The 16,264-nt window shown below is 45.9% G+C and overlaps 1 protein-coding gene across 1 annotated transcript in view; it reads left to right on the plus strand.

The window, feature by feature from the left end:
- Positions 1–2,760: 2,760 nt before the first annotated feature.
- Positions 2,761–16,264, plus strand: part of LOC137642487 (enoyl-[acyl-carrier-protein] reductase, mitochondrial-like) — a 101,625-nt gene continuing 88,121 nt past the window's right edge. The window contains exon 1 of the mRNA XM_068375079.1: positions 2,761–3,131. Coding sequence (XP_068231180.1) covers positions 2,958–3,131 — 174 coding nt within the window. The 5' untranslated portion in view covers positions 2,761–2,957. The remainder of the gene's footprint in view (positions 3,132–16,264) is intronic.

Below are 16,264 nucleotides of genomic sequence, written 5' to 3' on the forward strand. Positions count from 1 at the left end.
TTAGTGGTTTTCTAGATCTTTCATATCTTTGTCCCTAATTACACTCCAGGTCTCCACGTTGGCAAATATTGTTGGTACTACTACTGTTTCATATATTTTCTTTCTGACTTCCAATGCCATCTTTCCAACTTTTCTTGTATCCCCATATTTTCTTATTTCTTGGGTCATATATGCAACCCTCTGGGTTTTTTTACTGATACTCAATTCTTTGTTTCCCTTCTCTGTATACCATTCACCCAGATACTTATATTCCTTAACTAAACTTACTTTTCCGTTCTTCACTTTTGTTTCAATCTCCACCTCTTTCTCATTCTTTCTTTTGTTAATTCTTAATACACCCGATTTTTTGGGGTTGGTGTTTATAGTGAATTTCTTTAGGGTCTCTAAGCTATGACAGTTACTTATGGCACTTTCGATACCATCTTTCCTTCCTGAGGGAAACATTATATCATCTACAAATACTAGTGATTCTATTTCAATATTTCTTATCAATGTGATATTTTTTCTGGTAATGCTATTAACTTTGTTAGTTGCTATACTGCATAGCTTGGGTCCATATATAGTTCCTTGTCTCACATTTCCTTCAATCGTTATATCTTCTGTTGTACCTGCTGGACAGTTGATGGCTGCTCTACCTTTTTCATTCATTTTTTTAACTATCAATGCTTCTTTCCATCCTATAATTTTTCCCATTTCTTTTATGCAGTCCCTTAGGTCTAGCTTATCAAAGCACTTGTACGCATCACAGAACCATACGTATGTCGACCCTCCCAAATAGGCGTTATAGTCTATTACTGCATTTAGTGTAAGCAGGTGATCGGCCGTAGATCTTCCTTCAATGCCTCCACACTGGAATCGACTCATCTCTTCTTTGAATCTGTCCTTATATTTTTTCATCCTTATTTTCTCGTATATTTTACTAATCATGCTTGTAATAAATAAGCCTCTTTTATTTTCTAGTTCCATTTTATTTCCCTTTTTGTGGATTGAAAGTATCCACATCTCTTCCCACTCTTTAGGGATACATATGCTTTCGTCAATTTCTGTGAGTATCAGCTTCAGACTTTCTATTATTTCTTTCCCAATCATTTTAATCATAACATTGTTCAATCCTTGCCTGTCCATTGTGTATTTGTCTTTCAGGCTTTTTATGATGGCTTCTACTTCTTGATATGTTATTTTCTCTTCCTTGCTGGATCTCACTCTGTCACTTCCTGACAGCCATTTATCAAACATGTTGTTGATTTCTTCTGCCAGGGTCTCTTCTTCACTTTGGGGATTTTCTAGCTTAAATAAATCACTGTAGAATTTCTCATATTCTTTCTTTATTTCTTAACATCCTCTATTATTTCTCCATCCTTTCCTCTGATTGCTGTACATTTACTGGCCTTTTTTCCATCCACTTTCTTCTTGAATTCCCAGAAGGCTGTGCTGTTCATACCTCCTTTTGCTTTGATTTCTTCTACTTGCTTGATTATTCTTAAACCTTCCTCTTTTTGTTTTTCTTCTTGTATGTATAGGTCTACGAGGCTCTCCTGTACTTTCATTCTTCTCTTGACCTCATTGTTTTCCTTTCCAACATTAATACAATTCTTTTTTAAGGTTCTTTTAAGTTTCATTAATTTCCTTAATTCTTTGGACCGCTTGTTTTTTCTGTTTGTCTCTTTTACACTACATTTTCTTAATATTTCTTGCACTTTTTTTTTGCCATTTTGAATATTTTATTCTTAAATTAGCTTTTTCTTTGGCAATCTTTATAAGTTCCTTTTTATCTTTGTGGACTTTTAAATGGTTCCAGACTATTTTATATCTTACCTTTCTTTCTTTCTTGTTTAGGGTCCACCAATTCATTTCGAGTAGGATGGCACAGTGATCAGAATACACCATTTCTTTTGATATTCTGTAGGGTGTTATCAATTTCTCTTCGTCAATTACCATGCTACTAATGCCTTCTTCTCTAACTAGAGCATAATCTATCACTGATTTCTTCTCTTTTTCAATTCTCGTCCAAGTCCCTCTGCATTTCGGGTTGCTATTTGCAATTATCATGTTGGACTCCTCAGCTAAATCTCTTAACATTTTGCCTGATTTTGTAATCTCATTACTATTGTTTTTTATTATGCTTCCTACTTTACAGTTGAAGTCTCCCATTACAATTACTTTTTCTTCTCTGCTATTTGCTATCATTATTTCGTCTTTAATAGACTTGTACATATTTTCTAAATGGCTTGACTTTGTTTTATTTTCTTGTGGGGCATAGATTACTCCTAATCTGACTCTAGTCTTCCCATTATCAATTTTTACCCATTGAGACTCGTGACCCTGGTTTTCGCTTTTTATTTCCACCGTTACATTTTCCAATTCATTTTTTATTGCAATCAACACTCCTCCTCCGTTTGATTTTCTGTTATTATTAAAGACCCTATAACCAGCTATCTTCAAATTTTCTTCCTCCTTCAGATGGGTTTCTGTGATGCAAATAACAGTTGGTTTAACTTTTTCTATTATTTCCTCTAGTCACAGACCTTTAAACCTGGTCAGGTTCAGGATCGAAGCACAGCCTTTGCAACAGCGCCTCAAGTAATTTTGCAATGTAATTTAGTTGATCTTTCTTTTATATTGTATTGTCTTTGTCTCCAAATCAGATATGAATTTTCTTTTTTTTTCTTTCTCTGAATAAAAGTACCCTGACAGTTAACTATTGTCCTCGATTTTGGAAAACAAAAATAATGTTAAGAAATACATATCTTGAGGTAACCTTTATCTGGGTAAACAAATCAGCTGTGTAAAAGTAAACATTGAAGGTTGGTAATTTGACGACAAATTCAATTGTCGGCGTCCCGGCCTGCGTCTAAACTTACATATTTTACACATTGTATAAAGACTGATTGTAAAATAGACAAACGGTAAAGGCGAGAAAAAACAATTTCCTACCATAACTAACCTAGAATATAACGATGTTGCCGGTGTACAGAGGAGTAAGACGATCTCTAAATGTGGTCTATTTATCGCAAGTTGTCAAGAGATCTGCTAGTGGACTTTGTTCATCTTTAACCTATGATGAATATGGCGACCCCGAAAAAGTTATCAAGTTAAAAGAGGAGGTCATTCCCAAACCGGAAGGAAAACAGGTATGCCTCAGCTTCTGTTCACTGTTTAAGGTTCTTTTCAAGGTAACATTTCCGAGGAAGGCGTAGTGTAATTCAAAACCCCAGAGCAGTTGCACGAGAGGAATTAGGCTTGTTTGTCGTCTTGTCAAGGAACTATTATATTGTATGAGTTAAACTGTTGGTGAGGTTAGGTTGGAGTCCAGGCTAGTAAAAGCTCACTATTCTGGTAAACTCCTAACCTCATAGGTTGGGTTAAGAGTACATTTGTTTATGTATATCCATGTACCATTCATAGATGCAAATTTAGGTAATTTTGTATTATATTACAAGGTGAGATTTCGAACAGAAAATATATGTTTTCCCATAGTAAATAACGTGATTTAACCGAATTTGAATCAATCGGAAACAAACAGATCAACCAATTCGGTTAACTTTAAGTTGCCGAATTGGTTGCTGATATCTCGGATGAAATGAAGGTGAAAACCGGTTAGATCACGTTATTTCCTACAGGAAAACATATATTTCCTGTTAAAATGGTTAAATATATTCACTGATGTCGTATATGTTGTGTTAAAATATTTAAATATAAGCATTTCTTCAACGGTGTCACTTCTCTTAAACGAATGTACTGCGAACGATAACATTAGCAACGTTACCAATAATACACAGTGCTACCAATGTTGACGTATGATACACAGAATTACCAACGGCACGATGACATTACTAACGATAGCAATGATAGATATTTCCATATGTATTTTAAATAATTTCTCCATATAAGTTTTACTCGATATATAAAAAGTACAAAAAGGGCACAGAACCTAACAAACCCACCTAACCTATCCTAGTAGTATGACAGGTCACAAACCTCAGGTATTTACTGAAAACGGTAAAATTCTCCACTTACCTTTACGAACAAGACGACGAAACTTGCGGGTCACGGGAGTCTTCCATGGGGGTAGACGACTTTTTCCCAAAAATGTACCTTTATAGGAAGTAACGGTATACCCACAATGAAGTTTCTTTTTGGTTTTAGGTACGTTGGATTCGGTATTGCAATAAAACATGTGAATATCTTTCCTGTAAGATAGGGGAGAACGACACTTGGGGCACTGCAAGAGTTGAGGAATTACATTGTGTGATTTCAGGAAAGTATCAACATTGGCAGAAGAATCATAAAAATCACCATGGAATTTAGCAAATGCTTTTAGCTACAGAATACTGCAGCCGTTACAAGTATCTATAATTTCCTCCATCGTAAAATACGAAAAAATAAATGTCACTCGAAATGGCGGACACCTGACTAGTTCAAAGGTTACAAAGGAAAAGGACTTCATGGAAGAGGAAAGAACAGACCACTTAAAGAGACAAAGGAAGGGGGTAGGGAAATATCAGTTGTCAACCCCCTTGTGTAAACTTTGAATACGTATCGGATCCTGATTGGTTAACAGAAAAATAAGGAAGTCTAGAGGGTAAACATAAATAAACTGGGTAGGGAAACTATTCCAGGGAAAGTATTTATGTGAAACTGGGGAGTGAAAAGGAAATAAAAACAATATAGGAAGGTAAAATGGAATGAATGATAAATAATATTGAAAGGAAATATAAAATGAGATGGTTTTACCATGAATGAACTGGATAGGGAAACTAGTCCAGAGGAAGAATTTATGTGAAACCGGGTAGTGAAAAGGAAATAACAAAAGAAATAAACCCAATTTAGGAAGATGAAATAGAATGAATGATAAATAATATTGAATGGGAATATAAAATGAGATGATTTTAAAAGGAATAGGATAATAAAACGAGTAATAAAATGGGAAAAAGCTTCTGCGCAGGGGGGAGGGGTTTCTGCGCAGGGCGAAACTGGTATGCACGAACGAACGAACGTACGTGTGCTAATGTTAGCATGGAATGTTAAAATTTTATCTACATCGTACGTTGGCAGCACTGGTTACTGTATTTTTTCATGACACAATCTTTGCAACGGCGCCTCCAAAGTTTATCCAGATATACTGTTTTGTATTTTCCTCCGATTATTATAATTTCAAGAAGGTAATGTATAGAGAAGAAAAGGATTGTTTTACATTTATATATCGATTCCCTAGTATGTTTTCCCCACCCAAAACCCCGAGTTCCCACTGGGGGTCCCCCGTTATCGGAGGATATAGATTTATACATATTTCTGAAACTATTCATTTATGACGGGAACGAGTGTCATTTTCGAAGAGAGCTTAATTTTTTCTATAAGAAAAAGTAGTTGTTTTCCTAGGTTACATTGCCCTGTAATACACTACAATGAAACCCAAATTTATAGGTATAGTTATTTTTGTTGACAGGAATGTATTTTCAGTTTTAGGTAATTCTATACAATAGCTCCGCCACTAATAATTTTAATAATATTTTTATGAATCAAAGAATCTGTTTTAACATACGAATAATGGCACGTGTAGAATCAGCAATAAACAAAGTCACCAGCTAACCTAAACAAACCACATAACCTAACCTAACCTAATAGCCGTATCCTTACCTGGCGGGGTGGCTTCATCCCCCGTGCGATCCCCCCCTTACACAGCCATATTAAATATAAGACAGCCTAAAACCCTTTGTGTACTTACTTAGGTCGGAGGGTAAAGGTGAGCTGCCATCTTTAAGAAGGCATGGAGCCTATGTTCTCAATCTCCTCCTTAGTATGTGTCGCCTCACGAGGATAACATTTCTCTCCCCAAGCTCAAGCTACAGTTCATCGGTAGCTTTCTCCTAGTCAGACTTCCACTCGATGTTCACCTGTTCGTCAGGTTGACTATTGATCTTCAACGCAACTGTCCTGTCAGCTCGTGGATCGCCTAGCCACCGCCTACAGCTGATGACTCGTTCAACCTGCTCTTCCATCTTTCTATCGGGAATCGCCTGCTACGCATGAACCGCTTGCAGCTCAACAATCACCTGCTGTTCCAGCTGTTTGGAATTACGTACTTGTCAGTGTCAGGAACTTCGATCTCCTACCCAACAGCGTTCTCATGCGTCTCGTAACCGAAACGTGTCGATCACCGTCAAAGCATAAAACGCCCAATGGTGCATGAATCGTCGGCCTATCTCCTCATCCAGTGATTCGTAATTCGTCGACGCTTGAACGCTCATTGCTTAACAAGCCAGCATTCGGTTGTTGCTCAGATCGCTTCAGTCTAACGCGTCTCTCTTCTTCGGAACACAATCGCAATCCAGGGCGTGAATCGCTCACCTGCTCGACAGTCTCTCCATCGTCTGCTTCCATCAGCTCTTGAATCGCCTGACCATTGTCAAGGATCGACATTTTGTGTTGTGTGTACCACCTAAGCGTTTGGTTACATGTGGATCACCGACGCTTAAAGCTTCAATCAGCTTGTGTATCGCCTGACTATCGTCAACGATCAACAACTCGTGTACCTCCTAACCTTTCGATTACACTTGAATCACCATGCTTCGGTGAGCTCTTGGATCGCCTGATCGTCGTCAATGTTCGACAACTCTTGTACCTACCAAGCGCTTGGTTACACATGAACCGTTTACGAGTTTGACTTCTCGATAACCTTCTGCTATGCGAGAATTGCTGAGAACGCAAGAATCTCCTGCTCTTCCTCCACCTCAGAAATCACCTGCTCGTCAGCAATCCCATGCTCATCAGCGTTCGTATGCTTGTTAGCATTCGCCTGCTCGTCATCGACCGTCTTGCTAACAGCATTCACCTCAGCGACCACACGCATATCTTAGACCTCCATAGTGTATGTAATCACTCATCAGTCACTTAACAAACCAGCGTTCGGCCGTATTGCTAAGCGTTCCCAAACCATAGCGTCGCTCTCCTTTAGAACGCATTCACCCACCTGTTCGTTATTCACTTCAACTTGAATCATCTCTCATCGGTCAGCCTTCATGCTCAGCTACACGTTAGTCGCCTCTCGAGGATCGTCAACACACCAACCTGCCTCTCATGCAGCGGTAACGATCGATCCCGCGTCATTGCAGTATCGCTCATCAATGCAGGAAGACTCTCCCTATTATCGATCATCGAGCCGTTGGTCTTCACGTTAGCAATCACTATCGTGTCTTGAGCAGGAGGTTTCCCGACGCTCTCCAACGCGTCAGCGGCCATCACATCCTCATGTAAAGAGGATCTCCAACTACAGCCACCAAAGGTAGTGGTTGTGGTTGCCAGGAAGGTAGGGTGGTTAACAATCGTTCATCGCCATACCAGGAAGGCTTCGGAGACCTTCCTTCTCTCTGGCACCCACTCCATTGACTTTCTGGCCTATCAGGTAGTGACCCTGTGGGCTAACACCATTCTGAAACATCCAGCGGTTCGTGAATAGCCGCCTCAAGAGTTGTCGATTCACCTTACTGCCTCTCGCTCGGCTTTAGCGATCGCACCCGCTTTTTTCGCGGTATCTCTCGTTGACGTATTAGCGTCGGACGGCAACCCTTTGTAGGTTGTCAACGTTGTGGTTTCGGAGAGCTCGTCTGCTGCCCTGCCTCCTTTGACTACGTCGTCTTCTCCATCTTCCGCCACCGGGGTCTGAGCTCCTTCCCCCGACAAACATCCTTCGACGAGTGTTTTCCTTCCCAGTAAAGGGTCTCGCATAGAAACTCTTCTTCAGAGGCTTGCTGTTGATCAGCCTGCTGATCCCACACTCATACATGGTCGGTCGGCGGCAAGAGTCCTTTAATCTCTTCACCTCCTCAGTCTTCTTCGGAAGAAACTGTCCATCCTGTCTCCTCTGGTTACCGACCTTCGCCTCCGTCTCCGGAGATCGCTAGGCTCCGAAACTTCTCCATTGAGGGGTTCTTCCTCTTTGAGCCAAGGGACGTCGAGCAGGCTGCGGAGAGGTGGAGGAAGCCCAACACAAATAGTCTCCTTCTTAGGGCCCTTACAGCTCGGCCCAACAGACCTCCAGCCCTTCTAACACCAGCCATAAAACTATCAACTATTAAAACAGTAGAGGTTTCGAAAACAAAGGTGTCTTAGAAGCCCTTTCCTGTCAAGAATGGGAAAGGCAACGAGTCCAATCATGGAGGAAAACTTCAGAGAGGTGGCAGTAGAAGCCGTAAACGCTAGAAGAGGTAATTTCCCTGCTTGTCCACCAGTAGGGGGATGCCTACAAAACTGCTAGACCAGGTGGATGCAGCTCGAGGCCGAACCTTGGACAATCTCCGTTATTCACTCAGAGTATTGCGTCCTGTTCATTTCATCTCTCACTTCACTGACCTATAATCCAGTTTGTTTCCGTAACTGGAATACAATCCACGCTATTTATGAGGGGTTATACTTTTGGCGGAGCTGAAATGACGAGCCATTAAAATTTAGCAATGGTTAACTACCCACACCGCTAGTTAACGGGGGTAGCTTGCTACCACTCCTGTTCACACACCTGTGATTTAGTCACTTTACTTTTGGCTCGGATTGAGAGCGGTTGTTTCCGCTCTTCCTCCTCGCCTATTTTGTCTTGTAACTTACTTTTTGTTCCAACACGGAGTACTTACCTCGAGCTACTTTCTTAGGAGTATCTGGGGATCTCCTCCCAACCGACCAGAATTTTGTGTAGTTTACCCTACCTCCGTTTTCTATGCGGGGGAACCTCTGGCGGAGTTATACGCGCCATGAGGTGACCCGGGGTCAGAGAGCGTGCTCGCTCAGGTCTCGACCTCCAGTAAGTTTTCTGGTCGCGTCGTGATAACATCTCGCCGCGCTCTCCTTACCCAGTGCAACTCTTTGTGTCCCATGCAGTCCCCACGTGGTCCTCTTGTGTCCATACCTTACCTTATCCTTCCTTTTCCCTCTGTGTCCCTGTGTCTTGTGGTGCTTTACTGGTTCGTTATGGAGCATCCCCGTCATTGCCCCGGGCCTATGGCTTGTAAATCTTGTGGGGCTTTTCTTTCCAAGCCAGAAGTCGACCCCCACTCCTTGTGTTCGTCATGTAGGGGCAGTGTGTGTTCCCCTGCAGCCACGTGTCCGGAGTGTGAATCCTGGAATGAAGTTCAGTGGGTGCGCTACGGCACCAAAAAGAAGAAGGCGCTCAAGAGGTCGCCGAAGAAGTCAAGCATTGCCTTGCCTCTTGCTTCGCCTGATGCCTCTTCGGAGAGAGCTTCTCTGCCGCCATCCCCTACCCAGAGTAGGGAACGAGGTAAGTTCGTTGCGGGGAAGCGGCCCATTGCTCTTCCCCAGGAGTCTGTGATTTCTGTTGGTGGGGATGTTGTGTCGGTCCAGGCAAGTGGGGGGCCTGAGGGAGAGACGGGAGTGTGTTCGGGAGACGAGGTCCTGGTGCCAGTAGGTCCCGTCTCTACCGACGATCGTATGTGGGGGAAGGCCACTACAGCCTCTTCCCCCGCTTCTTGGGTCTGCGTTTCAGGTACGTCAGCGGCCGGGGGAGACGCCGAGATGGAGGATTCACCGAGTTGAGACCCCCTCGCGTGGGAGCCGCCGAGGACGCCCTTCAGGTCACCCATGAGACTGGAGGAGGAGTTCGACACCTGGTTTACCCATAGGAAAGTGCCTCGCTCTCCCCTGGCGCCCTCAGCAACGCTCCCTCCCGTCTTTCTTCAGCCTTCTACACCAGCGGACCGGCATGAAGAGCCACCAGCAACTCGGGACGATTCGGACCGTTCAGCAAGTTCTTACCAGTCATCGGTCTCCTCTTTTGGGTCGTACTCTTTCTCCTCGGAGGACGAAGGTCCGAGGGACTCGAAGAGGAGACGAGAGAGGTCCCACAGGAGGAGGTCCCGTTCCTGTTCCCGTTCCCGATCTCGCCACACCAGGAGACGGTTCAGATCCCCCAGGAGGAAACACAGGAGGAGCCGCTCATCAAAAGACGAATGGGTGAGAGTCACCATCCCACGCAGCCACCTCCTAGGAGCTTCAGCAGCCCCGAGTACCTCTGGCTGGCTCCCGAGAGCTCTTTCTCCATCCTCGAGGTACGGCCCCTCCAGCAGGCCCAAGAATCGACGGAAGTCCTCGCATCAGGTCTTGGTCGACAGGCATAAGTCCGCGAAGGTTCCGAATTCATCCACCCAGCGGAGAGAGTCACCCCTTCGGACTGGCAGCCTTGTCCCGGCCTCCGGTCCTTCAATGGCTCGCCCTGAACGTAAGAGTCAGCCAGTTAGCACGGGGAAGCCCGCAGCCACCTGGATCCCCGCAGGAGGGGGTAGGCCCATGACGGATACCCTCGTCCCAGCGGGGCTGCCCGCTCAGCGAGTCGAGCCGCCAAGGGCTCGCCACGAGAGAAAGATGCCTCCACCTCAAGCGGAGCCCTCCGTCTTAGACGTACCTACTCAGGCGGAGGACCAGTCGGCCGAAGGCCTCGTGGATGGCGGAGAATGTTTGACGGACGAGGTCTCCACTTATAGGAAGGTCCTAGCCCTCATCAGGCGACATCATAGGCTGGATGAGCCGAAGCCCTCGACGGACGAAGCCTGGCACTCTGGGCTTAGCAAACTAGTGGATAATCCTGTGCAACAGAGGCCTTCTCTGGCTCTTCCCCTGGCGAGGGACGTTAGGCTGGGTATAGACCATATAAATAGGTTCATAGCCAGCTAGGCGGACGCTCCCAGGAATCAAAGCGCCTCCAAACTCCTCCAGGGACTTAAGACACAGAAGCGATTTTATCTCCCGGAGGGGCGCAGCGGAGGTCCCTGTACGGTTTAGCCAGCAATTGCTATCCTGAACCAGGGAGCCGCTGAAGATAGGGGATCCTCCGCTCCAGTGTGTTTTTCTCTGACGGAAACCTCCATGATGAAGGATATGGCCCTGGATTTGGTATACGTATCATCATGGTTGGACTGGTGGGCCTGCACGTTAGTAGGCTTTCAGGCCTCTCACGACCTCTCCGTCCCCGAGAACCAGACCTTGCTGAGGGAACTAATTAGCTCGGGGGGGGGGAAGGCTCTCAAGTTCCTATTGTACCAGTCCCTCTCTCAGGCAGCCAACTGGGTCCTGCAGAAGGAAGAGGGACACAGTCCTGTGTAAGCTGGTCAGGAGACTACCAGACAGCGAAGCAAGAGCCTTAAGGAACTTACCCCTGTGGGGAGAGTTGGTGTTCCCCTGAAGGCAGTGGAAAAGACTATGGAGAGGGTTAGGAAACTTAAGGAGGCGGGAGAGCCCAGACCCCCTCCAGCAAGACGGCCTGCCCATAGGAGACCCTCTTCGGATGTCTCTCACCCTCCCCGCGCCTCGCCGATCCAGCCCAGAAGGGACACCCCGTCAGTGTCTTGGCACCAGCCCTCGCAGCCCTCCCGTAGGGGTACTTCGTCCCCTCAGGCGAGCTTCAGACCATCCTACTCTAATTCCAGGAGAGGACGTTCCAGCCGCGCCTCTCGGAGGAGATAGGATGGGAGGCCCCCTACTCCTGCCGAAGCCTCAGGTAGGGGGATGCCTCAATCTCTCTTGGCAAGCATGACGGGACCACGGAGCGGATCCGTGGACCGTAGCAGTACTGAAGAAAGGATACAGGTTGCCCTTCCTAGCGGAGCTGCCCCCTCTGATCCCGGACCAGCAGGCGGAGTGGTTGGCGCCCAAGGACCCCTTGAAAAAGACAGCGTTGCAGGAGGAAGTTTTGGCCATGCTCGCGAAAGGGGCAGTAGAGCCAGTCAAGAATCCAGGACCGGGGTTCTACAGCAGGCTCTTCCTGGTGGAGAAAGCGACAGGGGGCTGGAGACCGGTCATAGACCTCTCAGTCCTTAACAAGTTCGTGTGCAAGACCGACTTCAAGATTGACACCCCGAAGTCGGTCTTAGCGGCCTTGAGGGAAGAGGACTTCATGATGTCCATAGACCTCAAGGACGCCTACTTCCAGATCCCTGTCCACCCCTCCAGCAGGAAGTTCCTAAAAGTAAAATGGGGTACCCAGACGTTACAGTTCAGAACCCTCTGCTTCGGACTGTCGACAGCTCCTCAGGTCTTCACGAGGGTTTTCGCAACAATTTCAGCCTGGGCACACGAACAGGGCATCCGCCTGATTCGGTACCTAGACGACTGGTTGTTGCTTTCAGCCTCAGAGTGAGCACTGAAGAAGCAAGGCGCGTAACTTCTGCGGTACTGCAGCGTCTTGGGTATCACCATCAACCTGGAGAAGTCTCAGCTGATACCCTCCACCAGGATGACCTACCTAGGGATGGTTCTAGACTCCCGGTTGGCGAGAGCCTTCCCCTCTGCGGAGAGACTGGACAACCTAGAGCAGATACTCCGGCCCTTCCTGTCGGGCCAGCCCAGGAGAGCCAAGGACTGGCAAAGATTGATAGGCCATCTCGTGTCGTTGGAAAAGTTAGTTCCCCAGGGGAGGCTTAAACTCAGGGGCGTGCAGTGGAACCTGAAGGAGCTCTGGAACCAGGGGGACTCCCTGCACAAGATAGTCCCGGTGTCCCCGGAGACGAAGGAGGTCCTGAAGTGGTGGCACGTCAGAGCAAATACCCTCAAGGGAATGCCCTTCGCAGTCGACCCTCCGGAGATGCTGCTGTTCACGGACGCATCCAAGGAGAGTTGGGGAGCCCTTCTTCTCGACAAGACAGCAAAAGGAAAATGGGACGCCGAGGAGAGGAGCCGGCACATAAACGTGCTAGAACTGATCGCCATGCCAAGGGCATGCCGAGAGTTCGTCCATCTACTCCGGGGAAACACCGTGGCTCTGATGTGCGACAACGCCACGGTGGTGGCCTACGTGAAAAAGCAGGGAGGACTGAAGTCGAGGGAACTGTGCAGTCTCACGACGGAATTCCTGGAATGGGCAGAGGAGGAGCAGATCAAGATCACAGCCAGATTCATTCTGGGAAAGAGGAACGTCCTAGCTGACGGCCTCAGCAGGATGGGTCAAGTTGTAGGGTCGGAATGGTCCCTACACCCAGGAGTGGCCAAGACCATCATCCTGAAGTGGGGCTCTCCGGTAATAGATCTCTTCGCCACGAGACTAAACGCACAGCTCCCCGTGTTTTGTTCTCCTGTGCCAGATCCAACAGCAGCGTTCGAGGACGCCTTTCAACATCCTTGGGACAATCGACGTACAGTATACGCCTTCCCCCCCTTCGGAATGCTCAGACAGGTCCTCATCAGGGTGAGGCAGGCGGACAACCTGTGGATGACTTTGGTAGCGCCCTGGTGGTTGGATAGGGAATGGTTCGCAGACCTAAAGGAACTGGCGCGCCTTCCACCTTGGCCACTTCCGGACAGGCCAGACCTTCTTCCAAAGGTCACGAAAACCCTCGGTCCCTCCGCCTTCACGCGTGGAGGTTATCGAGCGTCTCCTGAGGAAGGAAGGATATTCGTCGAAGACCGCAGCAAGGATGTCAGGTTACCTAAGACAGTCGTCGGTCGCGGTATACCAAGCGAAGTGGGCTACCTTTACAAAATGGTGCTCCTTGAAGAACATCAGGCTTAGAGGCCCCCGTTCACAAGATAGCAGACTTCCTGGTCTATCTTAGGGACAAAGTGGGCACGTCCATTCCAGCCATCAAAGGAGTCCGAGCGGCGTTGGACCAAGTCTTCCTCCTAAAGGGCATCGACCTAGGTGCTTCCAGACATATCTCGATGCTCATCAAGAGCTTTGAACAGTCGTGTTCCCCCCAGGCCACTAGAGTGACCCAGTGGGATGTGGCTAGAGTGCTGAAGATGCTTTCGGAGCCTCCCTTCGAACCTCTCAAGGATATCCTAGACAAGGAGCTCACCCTCAAGACGGTCTTCCTGTTAGCCCTTGCGTCGGCGAAAAGAGTAAGCGAGATTCATGGGCTGTCTTACAAGGTCTCACACTCGAAGGGGTGGCGAGAAGCTACCTTCAGGTTCTTACCCACCTTCGTAGCCAAAACTCTGAACCCAGCTGTTTGGGACCCTAGGTTTGAAGGGTTCTCAGTGCCAGCAATCCCGCGGTCGGACAACCCAAGGGACTTGCTACTGTGCCCAGTCAGGGCACAACGGAAGTATCTAGAGAGGACGGCCAGACTTCGCCCCGAGACCAAGAGTCTGTTCGTCTCCTCAGGACTGGTGAAGAAGCCGGTATCCAAGAATACGGTCTCCTTCTGGCTGCGACAGATAATCAGTAGAGCCTACAACAGTTTGGAGGTTTCCCTTCCGGGAAAGCCTAGACCCCATGACATCAGTGGCCTGAGTACTTCGTTGGCCTTCGAGCGGAACATGGCAGTGGACCAGATCCTGAGAGTAGGTACGTGGTCAAGACAATCCACCTTTACAGCTCACTACCTAAAGGAATGTTCGAGAAAATCCTTGGACGGGTTCTCTCTTGGTCCCGTCATTTCTGCACTCCAGAAGATTTAAGGTGTAGCCCCGGGGAAGCCGTGGGCGGTAAGTCCAAAAGACACCGGTTCCTTCCTTACCTTTTTCCCCCCCTATCACCTTCCCCTACATGCCCCTTGAATCCTTCATCTTCCATGGGATACACTGTCAGTGAAAGAATACGTCTCCAAGGATTTTTACAGAGGTGAGTTACTTAGACACTAAGATAGTTTTTTGCGTAGTTTTCCCTATTTCTCGTTTCTATTTTTGGGGTCAGCAGAACCTAGCCTCCTATATAGGTTCCTCTTTTCTCTTCGTCGACGATCTCTAGGTCCGGAAGGCCACTCCCACCTCCTAAAGTATAAGTCTCCTAAGAAAGTAGTTCGAGGTAAGTACTCCGTGTTGGAACAAATCACAAATTTTAAATATTTAACTTAGCCGGTGAATATATAATAGCTGCTGCTCCAGCGGCTCGACAGAAAACACACAAAAACTCGCGAGCGATCGCTATGAAGGTTGCGGGTGTGCCCACCAGCGCCAACTATCGGCCAGATACCGCATATACATGTAAACAGACCCAATTTTTTCTCTGTCGGCCTTAACGACAAGACATATCAATACTTGCTGTATAACCTGGAGTTTTCTCAACATATTTGGTGAAGTACTTCCTTTTGGTTTGAGCTTTCGCAGTGCAGGTGTTTTATCTTCAACTTGAACCTTGAACTCGTTTTTGGATAGATTTAATTTTTGATGACTTTGGATTGTTTTTTGGACTTTCTTTGACTTTTAAATGGCCGACCCTTCCCTTAGTACGGAAGTGTGTTTTAGGCTTTTAGCAATTATCTTATCACGTTATAAATTAATTATAGATTTTCCTCTATATATTTTATATCTCAACCGCCTTTATTAGGCCTCTTCGATTAGCTTTCCATTTATAATAAACATCAAGATAAATTTTAATGATTTGTTTATATGCGACCTTTCCTGAGAGTAGGCGGTCCTAACTTGGAAACCGAAGTTAAACAACGTTGAGCCCTTTCAATCGTAAATAACTTTTACAGAGCAAATAATTTAAAACTTATTAAATTAATATTTTTTAGTAGATATTTTATGAAAGATTTTCTTTGAATAGTCTTCGTACTGTTTCAAAGATGAACTAACGTTTAGTTTATTTATGCTACGCAGTTTGCGCTCTATCGTTACGATAGAGAGAGAGAGTATCACGGTTTCACTTTGCAGAAAGAGTAAATCGATTCTGACGTTTTGTTCATTCTTCTTTCAAAGCTTAAATGTTTTAAATACTATTTTAAAGGAACTTTTTAATTGAAAAACCTTTCAGTTTTTTCCTTTGGTCAAATAACCTGTTTATTGACGAAAGGTAAGTGGGCTCTTCTCTTCGGTGCGAAATCAAGAGAGAGAGAGAGAGAGAGAGATAGAGACGGAGAGAGAGAGAGGAGAGAGAACGTTCCGATCTTTATTCTCGTCCCAAGCGAGTAACGTTGTTCTCGAGTCAGCTTTTTACTCTCGTCCCTAGTCTCTGTACGGGGAGAAAGGATAAAACGTTTTTAGTTTTTATTCTCGTCCCAAGGCACTGTACGGTGAGAGATTGAAAACGTAGTTTTGAATGAACTAGTGTTTAGTCTCCTTCCCAGCCACTGATCTTTTTATCTTAAAATATGTTTACTGTTTTTTGCTTGTATTAATGTGCTTACATTATACGACTGATTTCGCAATTATAACCTTTTGATGAGGGTAGAATTGCGTGCTTCAGGTAGAAATCAGTTTTATTCATACCTAATGTGAATTGTTAAAAAATTCGATTTCAGTGAAATAAGTGCAAAACAGAAAATCGTAGTGATAAAGTGATATTGCGCAAAGTGTTATCAGTGTTGCGACCGACGGTTCGTCTGTT

This window comes from Palaemon carinicauda, chromosome 6 (assembly GCF_036898095.1).
Source record: "Palaemon carinicauda isolate YSFRI2023 chromosome 6, ASM3689809v2, whole genome shotgun sequence".
Lineage (NCBI taxonomy): Eukaryota > Metazoa > Arthropoda > Malacostraca > Decapoda > Palaemonidae > Palaemon > Palaemon carinicauda.